Source organism: Protobothrops mucrosquamatus, unplaced genomic scaffold, assembly GCF_001527695.2.
Source record: "Protobothrops mucrosquamatus isolate PMUCROS unplaced genomic scaffold, P.Mucros_1.0 scaffold47, whole genome shotgun sequence".
Lineage (NCBI taxonomy): Eukaryota > Metazoa > Chordata > Lepidosauria > Squamata > Viperidae > Protobothrops > Protobothrops mucrosquamatus.
The window spans coordinates 319,385-345,813 of record NW_015386429.1 but is presented as its reverse complement, the minus strand read 5'-3'; the positions used below and the strand labels follow the sequence as shown (position 1 = coordinate 345,813).

The following is a 26,429-nucleotide window of genomic DNA, read 5'->3' as shown; positions in this document are numbered from 1 at the left end:
ACTCTTTCCTTAGTAATAATTTTACAGTCTTAGTGAACTGGTTTTATAAAATAATCATTCATCCCCCCAAAAGTGGGGTGGTCTGGACATTGTTTCTTTGCCTGAGGGCCAAGAGTAAGCAGTATCTTCCCTAAGAATGAGCATGCAGTAACAGATTAAGACATTTGACTGTCATAAATCTGCTTTCCAATATATGGGACTCATAGGGCAGTTCTCCATCTATCCCTAATATAAAGAGGGTATTAGCCCGTCATTGGCTGCTTTAAAGTTAAGCATACAGTTTTACTGTTCCCTTTCTCAGTGTCGTACATCTGTTCCCTACTTTCTTGTTCCATGCATATGCACATCGAGTGTATATGCATGTGAATGTGTGCACGCATATGTGGAGTATAGGCTGAGAGAGGATAACAAAATGAACCATTGCGTGCAAGAAATTTATGAATCTCACTCAGCTGCTAACAGCAACTGCTACATGCAGCCTTCGGATTATTGCACTTATATTGAAGATAGTCAGAGTTACGGCAGTTGTGATGCTCAGGTCCTGCACAATAATAACATATATATGGAACAGGCCTGGGCAGTGAATCAGCCTTATACCTGTAGTTACCCTGGAAACGTTTTTAAGAGCGAGTATTCTGACATGGACATGGCCCTGCATCAATACAACCAAACTGAATATTTCACTGAAGAAAAGCCTACTTTTTCTCAAGTGCAGTCACCAGCCTACTCTCAGAAAAAAGGTATGGGAAAATTTTGTCATTTCTCAATAAGAGACAGAAACAGAAACAGAGAAAGAAACAGAGACAGAGACAGACAGAGAGAAAGAGAGAGATCAATATCATCTATCTGCATCTAATTCTTTATAGAAGAAAAAGCATACTTTTCTGAGTTACATGCTTAATGGTGAAGACTGCCTGTCTAGAATTGGAAACAGTAGCAACAGATGTTGCTAGGTGACTTGAAATGGGTTTATTTTGAAGCATGATAAATGATAATGACATGCATGTATTTTTGTATTAATATCAGGAAGCTTTTTATATGTATACAATATTTTCAAACTGCCAGCCTACCATGCTATTTGTTTGTATATGGTTTGAATGAATGGAAGTTTCTTCTTAACAGTCTATTGATTCATTTATAAAATGTGTGGTCTTCTGTATCTTCATCTCTTAAGTGACCACTGTCTATTTAACATCTTTAGTTCTAACTGTGTGTGCAAAAATTGCCATACTGTTAATTTGCATAAAATACTAATCACTGGATTTTATAATATAAACAAAATTATATTTATAATATAAAACAGTTCAGGAAAAAAACTGTTAGAAAAACAAAGTGAAACTTTACTTTTTCATCAAATTGATCAACACTTGGGTTGCTGGTGGAGTTAATAATTGGTATAAGAGGATAATTCTAAATAAAAAAATTATATATAATATTGGATGCCTTAAGCAAGCAAGCTGTGAAATATTATGCAGTGTAATCTGAAATAAAGCAAACAAGCTGTTCAACATCTGTAAGAATCATTTAGCTGCATGTATACAAAATATTATTTCTTCTGTAATACATTTTATTTCATAGACCACTATTCTATTGTCTTTACAATGTTAAATGTTACTTTTCTTGACAGTCATAGAAGTTCTGTTTCTAACACTACAAGTAAGTTGAGTTAGTTCAAATAATATAAAATATTTGAATGAACAGTCTGCTGTTTGATCATTATTTTCCAGCTATTCAGGCTGAGCTAACTATAAGCAATTAAAATCTGAGCAAATATCAAAATTTCCATTTCTTTTAAAACAATTTTGTAGATAATGTTATCTATTTAAAATAGTATGCTATAATATTAAAAAATGTTCTTTTGCTCAGCTTGAGATATATTTAGTAGCATTTACTATTCTTAAATTATAACTTTTAGTAGACAAAGTTATTCAATAGTTTTAAAAAAACATACTGGTCTAAAAGTCTAGAATTTTTTGTAAATAGTTACTAAATGGTAAAAATGAGATTTAAGGTATTCTTCACATTTAGAATGTTCAAAACTGAAAAACTGACCAATATGTGTTTAAAAGGTTTAATGTATATTTAAAAACTAAGACCTTTTTAAAAAAATTAAAATAACACAATATCTGTATCTTCTTTTTTCTTTTTTACTTCCTTCTGTTATTTCTTTTATGTCTTTGTATTTTTCTCCTTTTTTGAATCTTAATGTAAATAAATAAAAGATATATACTTTTTATTTTGTTCATCTTTACTCTCTATCTCCATCTTTGGTTAGAAACCATATAATCAACAGACTTGTTTTGTTGGCAAATATTAGTAATAAAGTTAAGCAAAACTGCATGACATTTTGCAGTTATCTCCACAAATATAACTTCACAAGATTTCTATCCATGTAGAATTTGTAAACAATTATATGACTGTAAAATTAAATAATTATTGATTATTAACATGTTATATTATAAAATTTGTTCATATCAGTCTTTAAAATTACAGATTAATACATTAGTTAGTACAATTAATTTTATGTTAGCAGACTTTAAATATTAGTAAATAGTGGCTATTTCATGGAATTTTTATTATGAGATTTTCCTCCATTAACTTTTTCTTGCTTGTTTTCAGGTAAATATAAAAGCTTTCCAAGTATTTGGCAGTAATATGTTGCTGTCAATGAATGAAGCTCATATGACTGTAAAAACAATTTGTGATCATTTTCTTGGTCAGCAAATATAGTGTAACATATTTGTTGATCCCATTGTAATGGAAACTATAAACATATTTTATGAGATGCTTTCAGCCAAGCCCTGATAAAAATATGATCAGCTAATCCTCTCTTGAAGGCAGACAGCTGTAACATAACTATTGATCCACAATTGATTTTTTTCTTATTTTACATGCATATTTTTCTTGCTGTTAGCAAAGTCTTAATATTATCTCATTAAACAAAATTAAGATTTAAAGCAGGTGTTCACAATTGGCTTTACAAGCTCTTTGTATTCATTTCATAGAACTCTGAATAACTTGACTTTTATTTGTTATACTTGCCACTATGTTTCTATTGGCTAATACCTAAAAAATTAAGAATCATACCTTTATATTTTTAAATTACTCCTAAAAAGAAGGTAAATTTCTAAGTTTTTAATTCTGACCAAAATGAGCTTATAAAAGTTGCATGGCTTGTGAAAAAAGGGATCTACATAATTGGCAGAATACAATCTTAATTCTAAATAACAAACATTATGAAATGTATATGTTTTATACTTAAATCATATATTCCCAGCTGTTAGAGAACTTTGAGAACTTTCATTTAAAATCTTAGCTACATTTAAATTTCAGAAAATTAATCAAGATGAAAAAAAACAGGATCTTTATTATATGCTAAAGTAACTCATGGATTATTGGTGTTATATATGGTAACAGCAACAAGATTATTACATGCACAATGATGAATAATATAGAAATAACCTCAACAGAGGATGAATAGCAAAGATGGTAGAACTTTACAGAAATTGCTAAATTAAATTGTTTGATATAAAAGACTAGAAACTAGTGATTTCTGAATTTACTAACTTTATATGTTGTATATGTATATGAGGAGATGGGAATTATGTTATGTAATTGTGAAGAGGGAAATAGTATCAAGTATTGTCTATAACTGTTGCAAGGAAAATCATAAATTCCTTTTTAAATACCTTTTCTTCACTTTATTTTGTTCTTTATCTTTTGTACTTTTATTTTTGTATTTATTTTTTAACTTTGTAAAAGATTCTTTAATAACAATTATTTTTAAAAAAGATATATGCTAAAGCAACATATATGGAAGTGCTGAAAGGGAATTTCTGTGTTGGGATACATTGGTTAACATAATCCATACTTCTCCTAGAATATTAGGGAAATGAAAACCAATATAATTCATTCTACATGAACTTTCCAATTCAATGGATCATTTAGAAAAGTAAAAAAGAATCATTTCCTTTTTCTGTAACATTGTATAGGCATTATGCATGTTTTAGAGAATATTAATCACAGCATTGTATATTCTATTTCTCTTCAAAATATCTAACAGTTTATCAATAAGCAAATTGTTTAATTGAACAACCATAGAGTGTTTATTGTGTATCTGTTGATATATTTTTTAACACAACCGCCATTTTTTACTGAGTGCCAATAAATACATTGACAAAAATTTTGATGGGGGAATGGAGTGGGAGTAAATTATATTCTAAAATGTTTGAATTTAGCACATATACCATGATCTTCCATATTTTTCAAAGCAGACAAATGATTCAAAAAGCAGCTAAGTGGACTTGTCTAAGAAACTAATCTAGTTCTATCTGTCTTATGCAGCAATTGATTCTACCTTAAATTTAGGGATATATTTCTTAATTTGAGCTAGGATTTAATTTGATTGTTAGTCATATTATATTAATTCATATCTCATATTACTATAAAATGAATCTTCTTCAAGTCAGTAAGACTGGTTCGAGTTTGGTTCAATATATTTAAGAACAATACAACACAGATTTAAGAGCAAGACTTGCAATTGGCATGTTCATGAATAGTAGATATCTACTACTTATCACAGAGGTTGGAAATAGCCAGGGGCTTTCACCATTTGCTCAGGCAACCCTCTACAGCTTGAACAGAACACAGATAATATCCTATAATTTACTTTAAAAGAGTATTCTTTCTGTATAGAAAGAACTGACATATTTTTGCTTCCAGGAAGGAAATGTAATACACCCCCTTGAAGTATTAGCAGCAAAAATAAATTTGAAAATTCAGTTGTACAAGAGAGGCAGGCACTCTTTATCAATATCACTACTATCACAATATCGCTAATATATCAGCAATCCTCTGTGATATATTTTAAAAAGCTCAAATGTGGTAAATATTGCAGTGACTCCTGCTAGTGCTTGTTACTGGTAATTTTGGGCCAAGAGCCTCAGATTCAGGAAGTAAGTGTCTGAGCTCCTTTTATGTTCCCTCTAACACAGAGAGAGGTAAATCCAAACAAATCTCTTTTATTAAAGGTATGCTAGCTAAGGAAAAAAACTGTATTTAGGTTTATATTCTATGCAAATGTGTATCTTATTTCTCAGTTTTAATCATTACAAACATTGAACATAATGGTGATGCACACACAGCCCACATAAACTGACCACATGGACCTCTAAATCTAAATAATAAAACTTCTTCCATCTTTATATAGTATTCCCTAGGGAAATGTATTTTACACTGTTAAGAATTAGATGCATCCAATTTTTTTCTTATACCATCAAGCTTTAATACATATCATTGAAAATTCCTGTGACAGCTTGACAAATCCCCTTATCCCTCACAAATTAATCTAATAAATAAAATAAAAATTTGGGGTGCGATCATTTTTTTAAAAATCAGCAAAAACTAATTCTAGCAGGTGTTACCTAACCTACAGAAAAAAGAATGTACATGAAGTCCGACAGTTTCCAGTCAGGTCTTGTTCCCATAACTGACCTACATAGAGAAACTGATTAAAAGTATCTGCAGCCTTTCAGAGATGGATGGAAGAAGAAAAGGAAGAATCATTTAGCAAGGGGGGAAAAATGGGCCAGACATTTAGAAGCCACAGGACCCCTAAAGTGCAGTCTTTGTAATCTCCAAGTTTCCTATTTGACTGGCAATAGCATCATGAATAGCTTAGAGTTCTGTGTTAATTTATATTAAGTATAATCTCCATTAGGTCTAAGGTTTCTTCCAAATATATATCTATTATTCGCCATTCTTCTAGGCCAGTTTTATTCAACCTTGGCAACTTTAAGATATTTAGGTGTCAACTCTCAAAATTGTGCAATGTGTAGATACATGTTAATCCTGGCAACTATGTTTTCTTTAGCAATTTTAGCTTCCTAAATTATTTTCTTTTCATATTTTATGATATCTTGATTCAGACTGTTTAATATCTATGTATTTCCTGCCTCTGTTTAAGAAACTGTTATGTCAGAGTAGTAAGTTATATTAACATGCATTAAATAACAGGGATTCTTTTCAAATTTAGTTTTTGCAATGATAAACTTTCTTTCTCTCTTAATTCTTTGCAGGGTACATACCCAGTTATTTAGACAAGGATGAGTTATGTGTTGTTTGTGGTGACAAGGCCACTGGATATCACTATCGTTGTATCACTTGTGAAGGTTGCAAGGTAATGATAGCAGTGTAAATGAATAAGAGCTAGAAATCATAAGCTAGTTTGATCTCCTATTATAGATATCACATTGGTTTAAATGCCATGTAGAGACAGCATATGTTATATATAACAAAACAAGAATATTCCTTTTATAATATCACAAAATAATGTTTGTGCTTGCAATAGAAAAAAGGCTCCCATTTTATTGATTGATTTTAGAATTTTAAAATACAATAACAATAAAAAATCATATGAGGTATAAGAAAAAGAAAATACAGTCTAGAATTACGACTTCCTCTCTTCTTTTTATTGATTAGTTGCAGTCTTACTCTTTTACCTCCCTCTTTTTTGTAATTATCTTCACAGAAAGAAGGATCTCAACATTTTCAAAAACTTGTTTTTTTCTGGATTTTTTTAGCAAGGCATTATATAGCAGTATAAGTTCCTTGGAACAATAATGTTTTATGACTGAAGGCAAATATCTCAGGATAATGTTTCAGGATCCAATCTGAGTCAGTCACCAGGTCCAGAGATTTAATCCGCCAATCTTTCGACTCCTGCTGGAGCCCATCCTCAGGGAACTTCTTTTTACCAGAATGTGTGTTTTGGGCTATTCTGTGCATAATATTTATGTGTACATAAATACTAGTCTGCACTAGCACTAGTCTGAAAGCTTGCAAGACTAAACGTCTGGTCCCAGTGACCGATTCGGATTGGATCCTGCAGTGTTTTATATAAGAAATTAGTTGTACTGACTGGGATTATGTTTTCCTTGCTGTCCTTTACCTTCGGTCCTTTATTAATGACTTGGAATTGAGTCCTGTTCTCTCAAGGCCACGCATCAAACGTATCTTCCTTTGTAGCCACCACCAGCTATAAGTTTATGTAAATTTTAAAGCAGAAGTGGGCAAGGATTTTTTTTTCTACAGCTGCAAAGTGAAAGATGGTGACATGGTGACTAGTAACCACTAAAAGCAAAGAAAGAATTTTAATTAATTTTTTGTGATAGAGTTCAGGATACTTATTTTTTAATAAAAATAACAATCGTTGTGCTAAATCTGTCAGAGATGTATGCAATATATTATTTATTTAGCTTAAAATAAGTTATTTGCTACTAAATTCTACTAACATGTTCTTAGGGGCTTCCAAAGGCCTCAAGCTGGCCACTAGTTATGCTGTAAAAATATTTGGAAACTGGATTTTTCCTGCATCTGCCTCATTGATAAATAAATGAAACAGTTCACACATCACACTAAGTCAAACTACATAATGGCTTAATGCAGTGTGTGAATTAGCCATCTTTAGGATGCAATAAATTTTGCTAATGTATTTTATAAATCACTTTGTAATAGCATTCTTAAATAACAGGTCTTTGTTTCATAATCCTCCTAATAAAATTGTTAATCAATTTATAATTAATTAAATAAATCATATAATTTATTGCACCAAAGAGTTTTTCATTTTTAATTTTAGTTCTGTAGCATACTGTCAAAGTGGTACCAGGTATGTGGCCATTGATTTCACTGAGTCTATAATTCATCTTCAAAACTGTAATAGAGGTTCTGCTCTCTTTAGAGCTAGTTTCAGCTTCTGGTTTCTTCATACATCAGCATAGCAGATGGAAATGAGATATTGTTTTATATACATTAGGTTAGCCTTAAAAGAGATTTCAATGTATGTTATAAACAAAAAGTATAGCTAAGCCATTCTTATACATTTCAGATAAATAAATTACAGCCTAGAAAATACTCTTGGGATCTGTTTGGTCAAAATGTCTGTGAACTGAATCCATCTAAAGTGTCATGATATACAATCTAATTTAATACCTATCTAATGTGCATTCAAATTCCATCCATCAGTAACATTACAGTTTACCAGAAGGTAATTTTTTACAGAGGTCACAGACTACTTGTAGGAGTAGGATGTCAGCAGTATACAAGAATTACTAATCATTATTTTCTTTTAGAAAACAGTCCATGAACCGGAAAAATCCATCAGACCTTTTAATCTTCTATCCTTTAAATCAGCTCATTTATAGTAACTAAACAAAAGTTGAGTAGAGTACAATTTCTCCAACTAAATAGTTGAAATCAGGTGCAGTATGAGGCATGTTCTTATTTGTCAGGAGTTACTTCTAAAGTTATCTTTTAAAAAATTAAATAAGATGTAAAACTGATGCCTAACTTAATATTATAGTTAAGCTCCAAATTCCCAGTAGACAGAGCGACCAAAGAAAATATAATTCCAGAATCATATCACATATTCTTAAGGGTTTATAAATAAATACCAAAGTAAAATGTCCTGCATACTTTATACAGAAAAATCAGTGATTTTGTAAAATTTTGTAAATTCTTATTCACACAGGGATTTTTCCGAAGAACAATTCAAAAAAATCTTCATCCAACTTACTCCTGTAAATACGAAGGAAAATGTGTAATAGACAAAGTCACAAGAAACCAATGCCAGGAATGTCGCTTCAAGAAATGCATCTATGTTGGCATGGCAACAGATTGTAAGCTTTTTAAAATTTCCTATTTGTTTTCATTAGATATGTTTATTTCAATTTTTGTGATAATCAGTTTTTTATTCCAATTTTTAATTTATATTCTTATATGCCAGTTGAAAATATTGATTAATTTTTTCTGAGCTTTAATTTTCTGTTAACTCTTGAAAAGATTATGCTTTCTTCTGGCCAAATGATTTTATGCAATATTAAGAAGATGAACAATTTCTATCACAGAAGTGGGAAGATTTCTGAGCAAAGTCCTGCAAAGGAGGAGGGGAAAAAATCAAGCTTAAAGATTTGGGAAAATGGGAAGTTGGATAATGTTGCATGAGTCATCCTGCGGTTGTTTGTTTTATTTTTAGCCAGAAGGAAAGGGAACACTATTTCACTTCTAAGAAAATAGAATATATGGCTGCAAAATTAACTCTTTGCAAGGTTGTATTCCCAAAGTTTCTCAGCAAATTTGCAGGAGCATCTTAATTAATGTGAATTGGAGTAATTATAATTAAAAATTATAGCCTCAGCATATTAGTCTTAATGGTTTATAAGAATATAAACAAAAGTCATATTAAAAATATTAAAGTAATCCATTTTTTTCAGAACTTCTATATGTGTAAAGAGGTGTATAATTGTTTAAATACATATAAAAAAAATTTCAAGCTACTTAGCTCATGAATAATTAAATTACTAATTATGATGTCTATATATGATCTTAATATCCCAGGTAATATACTTCTAAATACTATTTGTTGAGCAATATAAGACTGGAACAGTAGCACTGTGCTCAATAACTGTCTGGGTCCCTCTAAATATTTAGTAGAAGCTGTACGCTATTTTTGGTAGTGCTTGCTCTGATCCAACAGGATTTTACGTAGGTGCTTATGCTTATGTCTATTCTGATTAGCAATGTCTCTTCAGGTATGAAAGTTAGGTTTTTTATATACCTCTCCTTCTTCCTTTTAATTAAAAAGTTGCATGCTAAATGGGTTCTGTACCATTGAGTAGGCATGATTAGACACAATAATTTTGGACAGCATATTTCCATGCAGCATTTTTTCTCTAGATTTGGGATAAAAGGTTAGTGGTAAAATGCTTTATCATTTAGTGATAAAGAGATAAAGAGTGATAAAGAGTTACTTTCTTAGAGGTATATCTTGACCAGAAATCTCATTTTCTGTCTTCTCCACTGTGTCATATAATATGGTAGCAATAGCACTTAGACTTATATACCGCTCCATAGTGCTTTATAGCACTTTCTGAGTGGTTTACAATGTTAGCATATTGTCAATAATCTAGGTCCTTTTTACCAATCTCAGAAGGATGGAGGGCTGAGTCAATGTCGAACCTTGGGATCGAACTCCAGACTGATTATCCCTTTTTCCCAATCTTTACAATGGCTAGCCTGCCAACTATGGAAGATATGTTCTCACACCAGAGTCTCTGGGCAATTGCCATGTCACTGAGGCAGGCTAAAGATAGATTAAGATGGAAACAAGTGTTTTCAGTAAAAAATACTACAAGACTTCCACCATGAAAACATCTTGATTCAATGGAGGAAGAGTCTGAAAGAAATTGGCAACCTGTAGGGCCCCAACTGGCCTGCCATAAGACCATCCATCCGAGATGATCATAGCCTTTGTATATCTGTGGCCATTTCTCTTTTGGCTCTTGGAAAGAACGAAGTGTTGTTTGGCAGCCATTTTTTCTCTTTTTGCCTGGCGTAAATATGAGTCCCTTATGAAAGTTGTACTGTATTCTTTAAGGTTAATATTCCTATCAGCAATCTCCCTATTGTAACCTCTATGATTGTGGGGGACCCCACTGCTCCAGCATTAGCAGTTTTCCCCAGCAGCATAAAAGAACAACGATCACTATCATCAGCATTAAGGAATCTGTGCTAGGGCAGGGGCAGAAAGGAAGTTGACAGAGAATGGGAAGGGTCTGTCCCTTCTCTCTCAATAATACAATAAACAGTAGTAGAAATCATTGTTCATACTCTCATGTGAGGGCAGTGACTCTCCATATTTTCTCCAGTTTTCCAGGACAGGAGAATACATCTTCACGGTATGGGAAAGGCCTCATCGATGTCCTTGCCATATATTCAGTGGCTATGTGAAGAGAAAGTTTGTACTTAAGGCTCTTCTATATCACAGTCAATTGATGGTCAGCCAGGATTCTCTCTTTATGTGGTTGAACCCTTCATATATTCATAAGAGAGAACCTTCATGTAAAGCTATTTCATCTTAGCCTCACAGTCAGGTGATGGCTGATAGTGGAATAGCTGCATGATTTCCTCATATTTCATTGGATATGGAAAATAATGTGATTATCCCAGCTACTTCTGCATTCTTTCTCATTTTGAAAAGTACACAAAACTGAAATATTTTATCATAAGATTCTGTGTCTCATCTTTTGATCTTGAAGACATGATACCCTTCTAGGAGATCTGACCAGGATTTTTTTTGAAGCTCAATTTGCAATAGCATAGAATAGGCCAAACATAATCGTATTGAAATATTTTGTTTTTCTCCATGAATTTCCATTATTTGGAGTTCACTTGGATTTGGAAGATGTGCGTGATTAGTTATAAAATCTCCAGATTTTGCCCTGGCTAATCATCCTGTTATTTGTCCACTACCAATCATTCCTACTCAATTATTCAGGTATTACCTGAATAATCAAAAGACATAGTGAGGTCTATTTCTAGTCTCCTTTTCTGTAATGTATTCTTTTCTCATTAGTGGTGTTGGATGACAGCAAACGATTAGCAAAAAGAAAACTGATTGAGGAAAATCGGGAGAAAAGACGTCGAGAAGAATTACAGAAAACAATAGGAGTGAAACCTGAACCAACAGATGAAGAATGGGAGCTTATTAAAATCGTTACAGAAGCACATGTGGCCACAAATGCACAAGGAAGTCACTGGAAACAGAAAAGGAAATTTTTGGTATGTGCTACTATTTAGAACTGCCTTTTCCTTATCCAGATGAGCTCTGTGATTAAAGTGTACGCCATAGTAAATGTACTTGCTCACCATTCATAGGATAGATTTTTGCCATCTTGATGGAAGAAGCCTAAAATCTATATTATAGGATTAATATAGCTAGAAATAAGCAAGGATCTCAAAATCCCTCTTCAAACTGCGGAAAGCAAATTCTAGCCCATCCATTTGCATTCTCACCCCATTCACTGCCACCCTTGAACTCCTCCCAGATGTAAATGCCACCCTAAGCTGCCAAAGGTTTACATAGATGGGAGTCCATTGCCCTCTATGTCTGAATTATATGACTGCATGCAATGCTTCTGCTTAATGTTCCCTGATATACTGGCCCTCCATTCATTTGTTTAACTGTGTTTTAATACCATTGTATTAGTGCATGTCATCATATTTTAAACCAGTGGGTAATAAATTAATAATACAGCATACTTATTATATGGAGAAAAGACTTTTGTTGTACCATGCAGTAATTATTTTTTAAAAATAGAACACAATAGATTATGAACATATGGTTATTTCTCACATAGTTATTGCAATAAGTAAACAAAAATCCTTAATAGTAATCCTCTGATAAAACTCCATGGAAACCACTGATGTCATTGGGACTATCATAGCATAGGGACTGTTATTTTTTTATATTCTTATGGCATGTTCTAATATTCAACTATTCTAGTTTAATAGAGGCCAAATATTACAAATTATTATCCTTATCCATTTTATATATTTTTTAACTTTCAAGTTATAAGCTCCTCCTACAGGAGAAGGATTTAGTTTTGGATAATGGTAGAATAATATAAGAATCATCAGTCCTTACTTTTAAAAAATGAAATATATTGTATTACTGGAGCTTTCAAGCATTCCATAATTTTCTCTGTTAGATGGAGAGAATTCTAAACCAACAGGTTAAATTTTTTCAGTCAAAGGTCCACAGTCAAAAATGGGTTAGAACAGAATAAAAAAATGGGTAGAAGCAAGGTTAAAAAAAACTAAATTATATTAATTAAAGTTTATGATCTTATATGATTATTTCCAATTTATTTACAATTTTTGCTCCTATCATATTAAAAACTATAATTCACTAATACCCTTAGAGGGCATGAACAATCGGAGGTTGTGCACCTTCTAAACTAAATGGAAAAAACTAAAACAACATACAGTGAGTCTAGTCACTTTTAGGAAGTTTTTGAAAAATGAAAAATGAAGTTTAAACGTTCAAATTATAGGTTATCACAATGATTTTCCTACGTTAAATACATTAAAGAAGGGCAAGAAAAATAGGTTATTTTTGCCTCAGGGAATAGAAATGTAATTATATTAAATGATGAAAAGACAGTTTCCAGTTGAATGTTACAAAATGTTTCCCAATAGTGAGAGCTAATTGATTGTCAAACTAATTACTAAGGCACTGATGTGCTGCACTTCCCCTGGCCCCATCCATACAGCTCCTTGCCCTGAATGAAGACAACCCATTATTTCTAGAGGATATGTACTTACAGCAGTACAGTATATCATCAGCCCACAGTGGAGGCAGTCCAAATATACTTTCTTCTTGAAGTGTTTTTCCTTGTTATCTCAATTCAAGATCTTCCATCTGGACAATCATGGTGCATGAAGGAGAATGCTAGGAGATGATACAGCATGAAGAGCAATCTGCTTGGCTTCAGTTGATCCAGCAGGTCTTTTGTGGAACTATCAAATTCTGTTTCATTGACTGGACTGATTTGGTTGTGAGGGCTTTCACTATCACTCTATTTTCCCTGTTGTAACTGGGTTAATCAGGCAGAGAATGGAAAGCCCTAAAATTATTACCCCATCCTTGGCTAAATGAATTTAATTGGAAGTGTAATTGAAAATATGTGACTGTTGCAGTTCTTTGGCCTGTGAAATGAGACATTGCCTTTCCAGTGGCTCCTGTTCTTAACAAAGCCCTGGTCCTTTATTTCATCTCTTCACATAATATTCTTAGAATAGTTTACAGTTCCTAAATAATTCCCAAAGCAAAATCTTTGCTCAAGCTACATTTTTCAGCACTTAGATGGCTGCCAAACACACAAACTAATCTGTTTGCTGCCCTCTAGTGGGTTATCTATCAACCCATGATAATAAGGAATAAATCATTCCATCAGTGGAATAAAGAAAGTAGGGAAAAAATAGTAGTGCATGGAATAACTAGAGCATGTCGGTTGGAGAAGTTAATTTAGAGTATTTGTTTAAATAATTTATAAGAGTTTCTTATTTTCTTCTAATTGTAAAATCATACAACACGGACAAATATATATCACACAAATAAACAAATACACTAAGTATAATAATTTAATATTAATATAAATAGCTGTCAATAGCAAGATCAGAAAATAACTATATAAATTGTTCACAGAAATTACTAGGTGACATAATTTCAATGACGATAACAGATAACCCTCATCTTTCAGTCTTTCATTTAATGACCTTCCAAAGTTACGACAGCTCTGAAAAAGTGATCTATGATTGGTCCTTGCACTTACTACCAACAGTGTCTCCACAGTCATGTGATCAAAATGTGGGCAGTTCAGGTTCTTGGTAGCTGACATGAATTTATGACAGTTGAGGCATGACATGATAATCATTTGTGAGCTTTCTAGGAGGCTTCCAAAAAGCAAAGTGAGTGGGGAATCTGGATTTACTTAATGACCATGTGATTTGCTTAACAATCATAGCAAAAAAGGTTATAAAATTGGGCACAGCTTACTTAATGACTGCATTGCTTAGCAATGGAAATGATGGCCCCAATTGTTGTAAATTAAGTACTGTCTGTAATCCATATTACCGTTTTAATTCATAGATACTGAATGTTAACACCAGAAACTTTTATGGGAACTTTTTAATGTGCTGAAATATAGGAAAAGTATACATATCCATGTACAGAGTTTTTTTGACATAAATATAAATTAAAAACTAGGCTCTAAGACAGGTAATTGACTACTGCTATAAAGAAAATTCTGTGTCAGATAATAGATAATTTATAAATAGTATACACTATTTTTATTTTCTTTTGATTGAATCTATATCTCACATTGTTATGTATCAGCTTCTTTATGGATTTGAACTAGACAAGTATTTGAATTTGGATTCCAAGTACATGGATTCTAAAAAAAACCCCACACATCTGGTACTATTCAGGTGCAGAAATTATCTTTGACTTGAACTCTACTAGTAAATAAAACCTTAATTGAGCAACAAAATTGTTTCTTAGTAAATATTTGAAATTCTAGAAGGATCCTAAAGGAGGAAAGTGAAATTGCACTTCTGATCAATCCTGAGATTCCATAAGGGAATAGGAAACTGGGTCCAGGTCATTTCCTCAATCAGAACATCCTATTTAAGGACATAATACTGGTTATGAATATGTTGGAAGAGTACCAACACTAAAATTATATTTATTTTAAATATAAGCTAAAAATTCTAGAATAGGTATCCTTCCTGTGTTGCAGCAGAATACTGCATAATCTTGTGTATCTTTGTGCTTTGGTGATGCAGTCTTTTGGGAAGACATCTGAAGAAATTGGAACTGACTTGTCAACAGACCTTGGAAACTTTTCTTGTTTCTTCTAATTTTAACTTAGATATAGCCATAGAATTGTAAGCCAGTTTTCCTTTCCAAGAAATTAGAATTGATTGATTGATTGATTATGTGCCATCAAGCCAGTGTCAACTCTTAGCAACTACAAAGATTTTCTCCATTATGATCTGTCCCCAACCCTGTCTTTCAGGTATTCCAACAATGCATCTTAATTTAAATATCAGGGTATGGATTGTACAAATCATACAGCTTAAGGTTAAGAGACAGGAAATAGAATCTTATACAACTTTGATCTGAATCTCCAAACTTAATTCCATTTTCAAAAACAGGGCAGGTAACAAAAAGTTGAAAAGTCCTTACTGATTTCTTTCCTATCTATTTATCTTATCTGTTAGGCTGTTCCAGCTGAAGAAATATCCTTTGTTTGTCACGATCTTTCAGTGAAGAGTAGTGATCAAAAAACAAAGGGAATAACAGTACATAAACACGTAGTAACTATACAAATGCATACACACGTAGTAACTATACAAATGCATACATACATATCCATATACTGTATATACATAATAAACATAAGAAATACAGTTTATGCAAGAGTTAATATGGGTTATCTTTTTAGTTTTCAAGGGAAGAATATTCTTAGATGGGCTAGGGTACAGCCTTAGATTTAGGTTTTCATATACAAGCTGCCACACTGCTTCCATTATTTTTTTTTAAATTAGCAAGTAGTTATTACACTTGCAGTATACACAGATTAGTACACAAGTAATCACTGGTATCTCAAAACATATGTACATGGATGTAAATTTATCTTACACAGTAGCCAAGACTTAAAATTAAGCAAAATTAAGTTGCCAACATTGCACGGTTTTAAAAAGAATCCATATTTATGGTAAATAAATTACATTCTTACAATGTTTTTGTTTTCTGTTGTTAGCCAGAGGATATTGGACAAGCACCAATAGTAAATGCCCCAGAAGGTGGGAAAGTAGATTTAGAAGCTTTCAGCCAGTTTACAAAAATTATCACACCAGCAATCACAAGAGTGGTGGATTTTGCCAAAAAGTTGCCTATGTTCTGTGAGGTATGAATTCCTTTTCTATTTAATTTGATAGCATTTTTATTGTTGATATTATTGTTGTTGTCCATAGATGTTTTGTATTATCTTATAATAGTTCAGAACGAAAAAAAAAGAAAAATTATGGTCCATGTTGTGCATATAGGCACCCAATACAAGTGGGCTAAAATAAAGCATCCTTTGACAGCACAGATCAGACCTTATCTTAGAGTTTTCAGTGATTTTTCCAGCGGTAATAAGAGTATTTTCATTCTGGATCTTTCCCTGTTACTATACTTAATTCAATCTTGCCCCTTTTGGACGGAATTTGGACAGTTTAAAATATCCTTAAGTACCTGTAAATGGGCAAAACAAATTCCACCAACACCCTGAAAAATGTCATTCATTTCTTTTTCTAGTATCATCACAGTATCACCAGGTGGCTTTCTGTAGCCCTTCCAAAGTCAGACATCAGTTTTGCAGGCCTAAACTCATGAAGTACTGTCTATCTCTGGTGTAAAGTAGCAACATGAATTCATTCAAAGGGCCAGAAACTGCATTTATGATGTATGCTAGGCTCTCAGAATTTTGACTTACTATTTACCAAGATAGGATTTGATCTCTCTGTGCCATTATGTCTCCTTAGAATTAAAAGGAAGTTATAAAAATACATGGACCACTCTTCTTTATCTAAGTGAATGATAATAATTCAAATCAAAGTAGAATTTAATATGGAGTAAACCATCATTCAAATGTAGGTCCTATATAACTGAACAGCCTATAGTCATTTTTGCAACAAACTATAGAGCATACTTAAGAAAGAGCATATCTTTTCCAAGTTATTTTTGTATATATCAGACATGCCGTGAAGAGGGGTCATTTTATGGATAAATAATGTATTTTTATCATGCTTAACATTTGGTAGTGATCATTTTGTTACTTCCAGTTTAATAGCTTAGAATGGCTACCTTTTTCTTTTAGTAAAACTATATACCTTTATTTCTATTGCCTAACTCAAAAGAACCATTCTCACTGCAGTCTAATTTTTTCCCCACCTTGTTTTGCAAGCCCTTTGGAAAAGAGAAGCTTAATTTGCTGGCTGTGGGTTCATATTAAGACCTTGCCTGCTGCTTCTCTTTCCCATGGTCCTTTTCCTACAACCCCCATTACATTCCAATGTAGAAAACTGTTTGGTGCACAATGGCAGTAGGCCATTATCCAGAATATTGTTGCTGCTATAAGAACCTGGCCATGTACTTCCTTACACCATTTCCTTGCCCTGACCATTCTTTCTGAGGATAGAGGAGGAGAAAAGGATTACACTCAAATTGATGCTGTTTTCCCTGGAGAAGATGAAAGAGATGAGGGCAGGCCCATAAATGAATAGCTTAATATGGATTACATAGAACATAGAATATGCCTATATTGGGCTTCTCTTTTCATATTATAATAAACAAAGTGTGTTCAATCCAAATTGAAACTATTTGCCCACTCCCATTACATATAATTTTTGGATAGCTTTCATGAGACACGGCACCTAAGATTAAATGCTTAAGTTTTTCATTGTGTGGTAATGTCAGTTCAGATATGTCTACTTTGTTTGCTTATTTATTTAATTTACTTGCTGCCCATCTCACTAACCAAAGCAATTCTGGGCAGCCTACATGCATTCTTCAACTTTTCAAAAAGGGAGAATTGACAGTACACATTTAGCATACCATATAATTTGCCTATTAGTGGTATATGTGTGAAATAGAACAGTTTTTCAGAGCCTACTCAACCTGAACAGAAGCATCTTCTGATATAATCCTAATCTAAACATGTTAAACTTTCATAGACTACGTGACTGATGATTTTTGCAATTGGAGTTGGCATGAAACAAAACAAAAATGTTAATCCAAATGTCAGGTTCAAAATACCCACTCTTCAGATGATATTGTTAAACAGGGAATGGGGAGGAAAATTATGGCCCTCCAGATGTTACTGAGCTGCCACTATCCCTTAGCATAGTCTGCAAGCTACCTGGACACTGAGAGTCTTAATTTAGTGATATGGAAGATATATAGTCATTATATTTTACAACATTCCTTTGTATGACACTGAATTATTAGATCTGTTCTTTAACAAACTTGTTCCACATTGGGTAGCAATATTATTTAGATGTATTTCATCAATTTATCTTTTTTTCTGAACAATTAAAGCAGGATTTAGAGCATTTCAATAAGGAAATATACTAAGCTCTGTGATTAAAGATGACTGGAAATATAATGGTACAGATATATTTTTAAAAGCACTGATTTGAAAGCACAGCATCTAGTACTAGATTGCAAAGAAACAGCGCAGATGCTGTCCATATCTTTGCTGAACTTCTGTTCATGTTATGCTCCCATTAGGAGTCCTATGCCATTGAACCCCATTGAAATTCAGAGCAAAATCAACTTTTCCTCTCCAGGATGATCTGACTCAGATTGCAGGAGTTTGCTGGATGTTAGGTAGCCAACAAGAAACCTTCAGTCCAATCAGCAAACAAGAGCAAGAGGAACATATAATATTCTTACTGTTAGAGAGCAGTGAGAATTACAGTTTTCAACATAATAGTTTAGCTATGGTTTCCTAAACTAGATCAGACATGTCAAACTCGCAACGTCACGTGACATTGCACAACGTATCGGGACAGTTTTGCCATTGCTGGCAATGGGGTGGGTACGGCTTCCGGATGATGTGTCTGGCCCGCGGGCCGGCAGTTTGACACCCCTGCACTAGATATACCCATCTCAAGATGTTTCTGAAGCTCACAGTTAATCCTCTATTGCTTTCATTGTTTGTCTTTCTTTCTTTCTTTCTTTCTTTCTTTATTTATTTATTTATTTATTTATTTATTTATTTATTTCTCTTTCTTTTTTTCTCTTTCTCTCTCTTACTGTTTTAAAATGTGTTTCAGTGCTTTTTAGCTTACAGGGGGAAAATGAATGGCTTGTCTTTAAGTTTTCATCAAAAAGCACTGGAATACATTTTAAGTACATATAAAGTACTGCCACAGAATCCACAAGTTTGTGTCAAAAGCACTGAAGTACATCAGATACATATAAAATACTGCCATTTCAGCTGTAAATAACAGTTTTTGTTCATTAGAGAACAACAGTAAAAAGAAACGTAACAGTTGGTATTTTAGCAAAATTGGAGATTGATTTTAGAATATTTTCCCTCAAACTGGCTCCAGGGCTGCTTTCTGTTATACGTCCTACTAAAAGAGATAATAAGCTCAGGTTGGCTACTATTTGGTTAAGGAACATTATTCATTTATTCTGTAGTTTTCACCTGTTTTGTAAAATTCTACTCCTTCACAGAAACATATGGCACAAGGCTGATAGCAATATGTACTGAAGGAATTGTATTAATTTCAAAATGATCTCAGAATAAATATTGATAATTTATCCCTCAATTTTCCTATTTTATTCCTTATTTATATTGTTAAGAAACAACATTACTTTCTTTGAGAATGAATATGGTTGTAGTATCTTTCATTATGGCTCCCTTTCCAGTATAGATTGTTTTGCCTGTTCTTCAGGAATGTCAATTATAGTTCAATTAGGCTATCAGTAAATCAATCACTGTACTCCTCAAGCTGACAAATGAAGAAAAGAAGAGGAGGAGGAGGAAGAAGAGGAGAAGAAGGGGAAAACATAATATTTGTTTTTCCATATGAAGTCTTGTTTTAAATTATTTTTTTACTTTACTTATTTTGTCTTTTTCTAAGCCCAACTACTTGCCAACAATTCTTCTGTCATTAAAATATGGCTTTCAATTTATGAAGGCAAACTTTTGTTGCTTCTAGAATGGTTTTGCAATGCTAAATGTAATCACTACGTCTGTAAAAATAATTTCTCCTTCCTCACTGAACAGACAGAGGAAGAAAGCATTCATAGTTAAAAATAAATATCTTCAGATGTAACCACATGAAAGGAGACTTTTATTAGCACAATTAATTACCATATAACACACAAAATCAGGATGGTATCCTTCTCTGAATATTCTGTTGATTTCTATTTCTAATCTATAGAATTGGCAGTTTATAAACTGGTTTAATAATAATGCTCAATGAAAAAATATTTTGAGTACAAAGTTGCCAATTTTATTCACTTTCCAGTCACCACCATCATGAATCCTAACAAAAATCAAATTTAAAAATTACTTATAGATTGGCTTTTGGTCAGCCATTTACCATGTAGGAGAAATTCCAGGTGTACTGTGTATATATATGCTGATATTCCTCTAAGCAGATCTTAACAGTTTTAAAAGTTTGGAATTAACAGGGCTTCCAAATGGATGGTTTCAGGCAAAGGTATTGTATAGCTGTTCCATCTTTCTCCTTTTTGAAAATTTTCTATGGAAATTAAAGTGAAAGAAGAAAATATTATTAACAACTGTGTAAAGGACCCAATCTTCTGTGAATATAGCAGGGATAGTCTCTAGATTTACCTCATAATGGGGAAGATTTGTTTTTATGTTTGTTTTTATTATGCATAAAAGTATTTTTTTTCTGTGGGAAAATTTATTCCACCTGCAATTATTTGCAGCTGCCATGTGAAGATCAAATTATACTTCTGAAAGGTTGTTGCATGGAGATCATGTCCCTCAGAGCAGCAGTGCGCTATGACCCAGAAAGTGAGACCTTAACACTAAATGGAGAAATGGCAGTAACAAGAGGCCAGTTGAAAAATGGGGGTCTTGGTGTAGTATCAGATGCCATTTTTGACTTGGGTATGTCGCTATCATCATTTAACCTTGATGACACAGAAGTTGCTCTTCTTCAGGCTGTACTGCTGATGTCTTCAGGTGAGTGTGAACATTTTTAAAAATATTATGAATCAACATCCTTACTTGTTAAGGATTCTGTAAACCTTATAGAAAGATTAACACAAACTTTTTCAAACAAAAATAATAAAAATTAGAGAACACTGTTAAAAATCATTTATTATACAATGCTGATTTTGTGGCATTCAGGAACTTTAGTACAACAGATTTTCCTTAATGAGTTTGGAGACAGATCTCCACAAAAACCTTTGCTATTTCAAGTGTTCCATTAGAAAGCAAGGGGCCAATTTTTCCCTATGTGGGCTCAAACTCTGTGATTTCCCATCCATTGGTAATGATAAAAGAGGAAAGGAATGGAACCACAAAGAAACAATCATTCAACAACTGCACTTCCTTCTTAGAATAAAAAAACAACAATTTGTAAATCAATAACTTAAAAAAACTATCATACATGCTTTTATAATAATGTAGATATAATTGACAGTCTATACCATTCTTATCATGAGCAAACTTTGTTTTTGGAATTTTTTTTGTCTTTTGCTGATATACTTTGAGACGCTTAGGTTCTTTAGTGACATTAAATTGTGTGTGAGCACATGAGATTAACTGTATGTGAAGATACATGAGATTAGTTGTAGTGAGGCAAATTATCCAGCACTTTGCTATGTTTTCTGCATCCTATCCTTGCTCCTTAGCAGAGCCCAATCTTTTGTCTGCTTGTGATTGTGTATGAATATGGACCATAGAAAAGCATTACGGCATAATGTCTGCCATATGGACTAGCACGTAAAAGAATCCTGGGCAAAGCTTAACATGGTTGCTGTCTTAGCTATAGCAGATCAAATAGGTGTTAAGAATTTATTTTAAAATGATACTGTGAATTTTCCAATGCAGTGACCAAGGAAGTAGAAATAAAACATTGGCTTTTGCCCACCCCCCTTTTAATTTTTATATAGGTTTTTCTTGGTGGAGTTGCAAGGCCTTAAGTGTTATTTATGTCCTAATAGCTGTTGTTAATCCAGATGCCAGTGTGGTTTAGTGATTAGATCATATTCAGAATCTTCTTAACTCTGAAACTCTCATGTGGTCTGGAGTCAGTTGCTATCTCTCAGCCCTATTTTATCCTTTTCTTCTTCTCACAGAGCTCTGAGATGAACAATTCACATTGCTCTGAGCTCTTTGGGGGGGGGGGGGAAGTAGAGCAAAAGTAGAAAAGTCAAGAAAGGGATGTAGTTCACAGATCAATTTTAATGGAAAGAATGAAATCCTCACTATGACTTGAGAGGCTAGGAAGAAAGCTTAACTCCCTTACCACAAGCAAAATTGGTCTTCTAGAAATGTAATTACCATTCAGAAAAGAAGAAAAGAACTAGTCTTGCAAGAGACTTTATTTGGTTGTCATCCAACTGTTATAGCCTGTTGTTTTTGCAATGAATCCTGAACAAAAGAAAGAATACATAAGGAAAAAGGAATGTTCTGAAAGCTGGCAGCTCTCAAAAAACTGGAAGTAATAATGTAATCAAGTCATTAAAGAGACAACTTTCAGCCTATTTACTTCTCTCTCTCTCTCTGAGACAGAGCCTCTCCCTCCAGTGGGGGCTTACTGCACTACTTTTTAGTTTGTTTTCTTTTTTGTTTAAAAAGCACTTACATTTGCTGTTAAATTTCAGCAGCATTGTTTGGGTATGAATGCAGTGGACAGAATAATCCAAAGACCATGAAAAACCCTTCTAGACACAATATAGCTCACATATCGGTTTTATGGCAACTGAAATATTGCAACAGAGTTTCAATTTCAGCTTTAATAGAGTGAACTGTTGCATTATGTCATCCAAGTTAACAGATAATTGAGTTTTCCAGTGAATGCAACAGGTCCCAACTTCTGTCCAGTTTAAATATGCTCAGAGATCAGTTATCCACAGGGGTAAATTTTAATTTTGTGAGAATAGCTAGCACAACCAGGTAACACAAATCTCAGACATTTTTAAGCATATGATGCAAATTTTAAAAGGCAGAGCTTTGATCAGCTGATTGTAAGCACCATTTTGATATTGTTGACTCTGCCAAGACATACACACGCAAACACACACACACAGTCCACCACAGTTCATTTGGAATACCTCCCCCAAGAAACCCAGGCTTGCTTTTCCTATCAATAGTCCCTTTTCCCAAGCTACTAGTTCACAAGGATCAATGAAAGATTCAAGTTATGTAGCCTGGGGAAATGTAATGGAAGTAATATACTTTTTAAGGTGAATGAAAGCTTTTATTTTTTTAACTAAATCTTATATTTACAGATCGCCCAGGTCTTGTCAGCATTGAAAGAATAGAAAAGTGTCAAGAAAGTTTCCTCTTGGCGTTTGAACACTATATTAATTACAGAAAGCACCATATTGCACACTTTTGGCCAAAACTGCTGATGAAAGTGACAGACCTACGAATGATCGGAGCCTGCCATGCTAGCCGCTTCCTGCACATGAAGGTGGAATGCCCCACAGAACTCTTTCCTCCTTTGTTCTTGGAAGTGTTTGAGGATTAAAAAGACTGGAAACATTCTCAGAAATTCTATAGCACTACTGGGTGTCATTTCATTCCATTGCCTAGTTTTTTCTTCTTACTTTTGGTCCATTCCCATTTTGTACCACCTCCTTTGGAGGATTATTTTTAATAGGCATGAATGAATGAAGATATCCCTTCAATGCGGGTACTTGTCACAATTGCGTTTTTTGTGTGTCCTTTACTCCTTTCGATATGAATTCCTTGAGAGTTTAACCTCGAGAATTTTAAGTTTATTCACCAGCACTCAGGCGACCCATGTTTATACTCATTGTTTGGAGAGATATGGATAAAATATAAATAAATTGAGGAAGCAAGAAAATGGATAGATAAATCCTGCCATATTTTATACAGTATTAACTCACTTTCTGGACATGAGACTTATGCTGAGCAATTCAGAACAATCTAGCAAGTGTTAATCTTGCTGAAGATCAAATGAGATCAGTTGCAGTTATATACAACTTTAAATATAATTCAGATGTATTGAGTTCTCTGCAGTGTGCTCCCAGAACCAGGTATAGGATTGCAACTTTAGCTATGCCTAATTTCACCTTGCCGTGCTTAAGAATAGATAGTTTTATCCAAGTAAAACTCCCCCATAATCATAATTTTATCATCATTTTCAGGTTGTTATTTTAGAAATTCAGTTGCCGGTAATCCTCTTTTAATGGCTGCCATGTTTAGCAACTGTTCAATTACAGTGACACTGAAAAAGTAATTTATGATTGGTCCTTGCACTTATGACCATTGCAGCATCCCCATGTCATTGACATTTGAATGCTTTACACAGCATTCCACAGTCACATGATTGCCATTTGTGCATTTCACAGCCAGCTTCCATCACGCAGTTAATAAAAAAGCCAGCAGTAAAATCACAAGTTGTGGTCACGTGATATCTTGCTTTAATGACCATGGTGATTTCTTAGCAGTGGGAGTGACACCTTAAATCCACTACAGTCATATGATGCTTCACTTAATCAACCTGCCGATCTGAATTGTAGTTGTTTAGTGAGGGCCACTAAACCCCAAAATGCAGCCAGAGTCCTATTTTTCTCCCAGGTGAACACAGTTTCTCATGTCCTCATTTATTCAATCCAAAGCAAAAACAATACAGGAAGGGAATAAGTACATTTAAAATTTCCACAGAGCCAAGGCCCTTGATCTCTTTGCTTCTTAATGGTAATTTGGATACATTAGAGCAGGGGTGTCATATTCGCAATGTCACATGATGTCGCAACATATCACAATTTTTTTCTATCGCCGGCAATGGGATGGGCACATTTTTGCTATGATGCATCTGGCCCACAGGCCGGCAGTTTGACACCCCTGCATTAGAGTCATAGTTAACTATATTTCTCCCACTTGCCAAAAATTATTTTAATAAGTAACTGAGTCAGTAGGAAGATATACTACTACTATTCTCAGTAATTCTGGACCCTTGCCACTTATATGTTTTAAATATTGATATGATCATGATTTAAGGGGTTCCCTGGTTCCTCCATTTTGTCTTTTCTAGCAGATGCAATTCCTAAACCATAAAACATCTGTGCAATGAATTCTTCCCAATTTAATATGATACATCAGAAAGGTTTTCTCTGTCCTTCCCCCCCCCAACTCAACAAAAATTAATTCCAGTTATCTGTAATAAACCTTTTCACTCCCTTCTGTATAGTCGTATATCCTTTTTCTACCTATATACCGACACCCTTTCAGTGACTGTAAAGTACCCTGAATCTTAGGATTTGTGAATTGCATTTTATACAATCAAGAGATACGGGCCTTTAATTTTTTCTGAACAAAGTGTCATGTGCCATGACATGGAAATCCGTTTCAAGAAAAAAGATTTGACAGAATGTAAATTGTTAGATACACTCAAGCTTTTGGATCCTATTCCGAATGAATAGCTGAAATTCTAGATTCCAAATCATTTTGTCCTCTTTAGTAATATTTGCACTCAGGTAGACTGTCACTGTGGACAACTTTTGAATTATAATATTCTTTTCAGCCATGCTTAATTCCATTGACAACAGAAGTTTTTTCAATGTATATGCACCCAATAGCCACCCATTCATGATCGGAGCTCAGTGCAGAATTAGGTGTACTGTATTTAAGTTATTTTCAATGACTTAAATACACTTGATTTAAGTCTACAAATGGTAGTTCTTGTCAGTAAATGTGAAACCATGCAGTAAAACTTTCAGTCTATATGAATTGGAGAGAAGAAACGCTTCTTAATGACAGGCTAACTTCAGTGTTTTAGTTTTTACAAAACAAAAGTTCACATTCCAGCTTGCTTTCTGTAAAATATTTTTGGTTCTCTAGCAACCTAAATCAAGATGTCAGTGAGTTTGCCTTATCAAGGATTGTTTTTTCTCCTGGATGATATCTTCTATGGTAGGGGTCCCCAACCTGTGGCCGCTGTCCAGTACCAAGCTATGGCCTATTTGCAACTGGATTGTGTGAGAGACAGACTGGCATGCGTGTGCAGCTCAACTTACATGATCAGTGGGCGCCAGCACTTATAGCCCCACTCTCATGAGCGGCGGGCACCAGCACTTGCAGCTCCACATGCATGAGCATGTTGCTCACACAAATGGATCTGTGTATGTATACGTGTGCACATCTGCCCCTTGCACAAAACCATTCCCTCTTCTCCTTTCTCCCCACACAGGGCCATCAACCTGGAAAGGTTGGGGAATGCTGTTCTATGGGGCTTCATGGGCAAGGGATGGATCATCTTCCTTTGATAAACTAGGCATGCTTACAGAATAGTCA

The 26,429-nt window shown here is 33.7% G+C and overlaps 1 protein-coding gene across 1 annotated transcript; it reads left to right on the top strand.

Moving 5' to 3' along the window:
• The first annotated feature begins 412 nt into the window (after positions 1-412).
• Positions 413-23,781, top strand: THRB (thyroid hormone receptor beta). The gene is made up of 7 exons (XM_015811701.1): positions 413-740; positions 6,078-6,178; positions 8,528-8,675; positions 11,411-11,616; positions 16,164-16,310; positions 20,861-21,119; positions 23,396-23,781. Exons 1-7 carry the CDS (start codon positions 413-415, stop codon positions 23,635-23,637), a joined length of 1,431 nt encoding a protein of 476 aa, XP_015667187.1. The 3' UTR covers positions 23,638-23,781.
• The last annotated feature ends 2,648 nt before the right edge of the window (positions 23,782-26,429 follow it).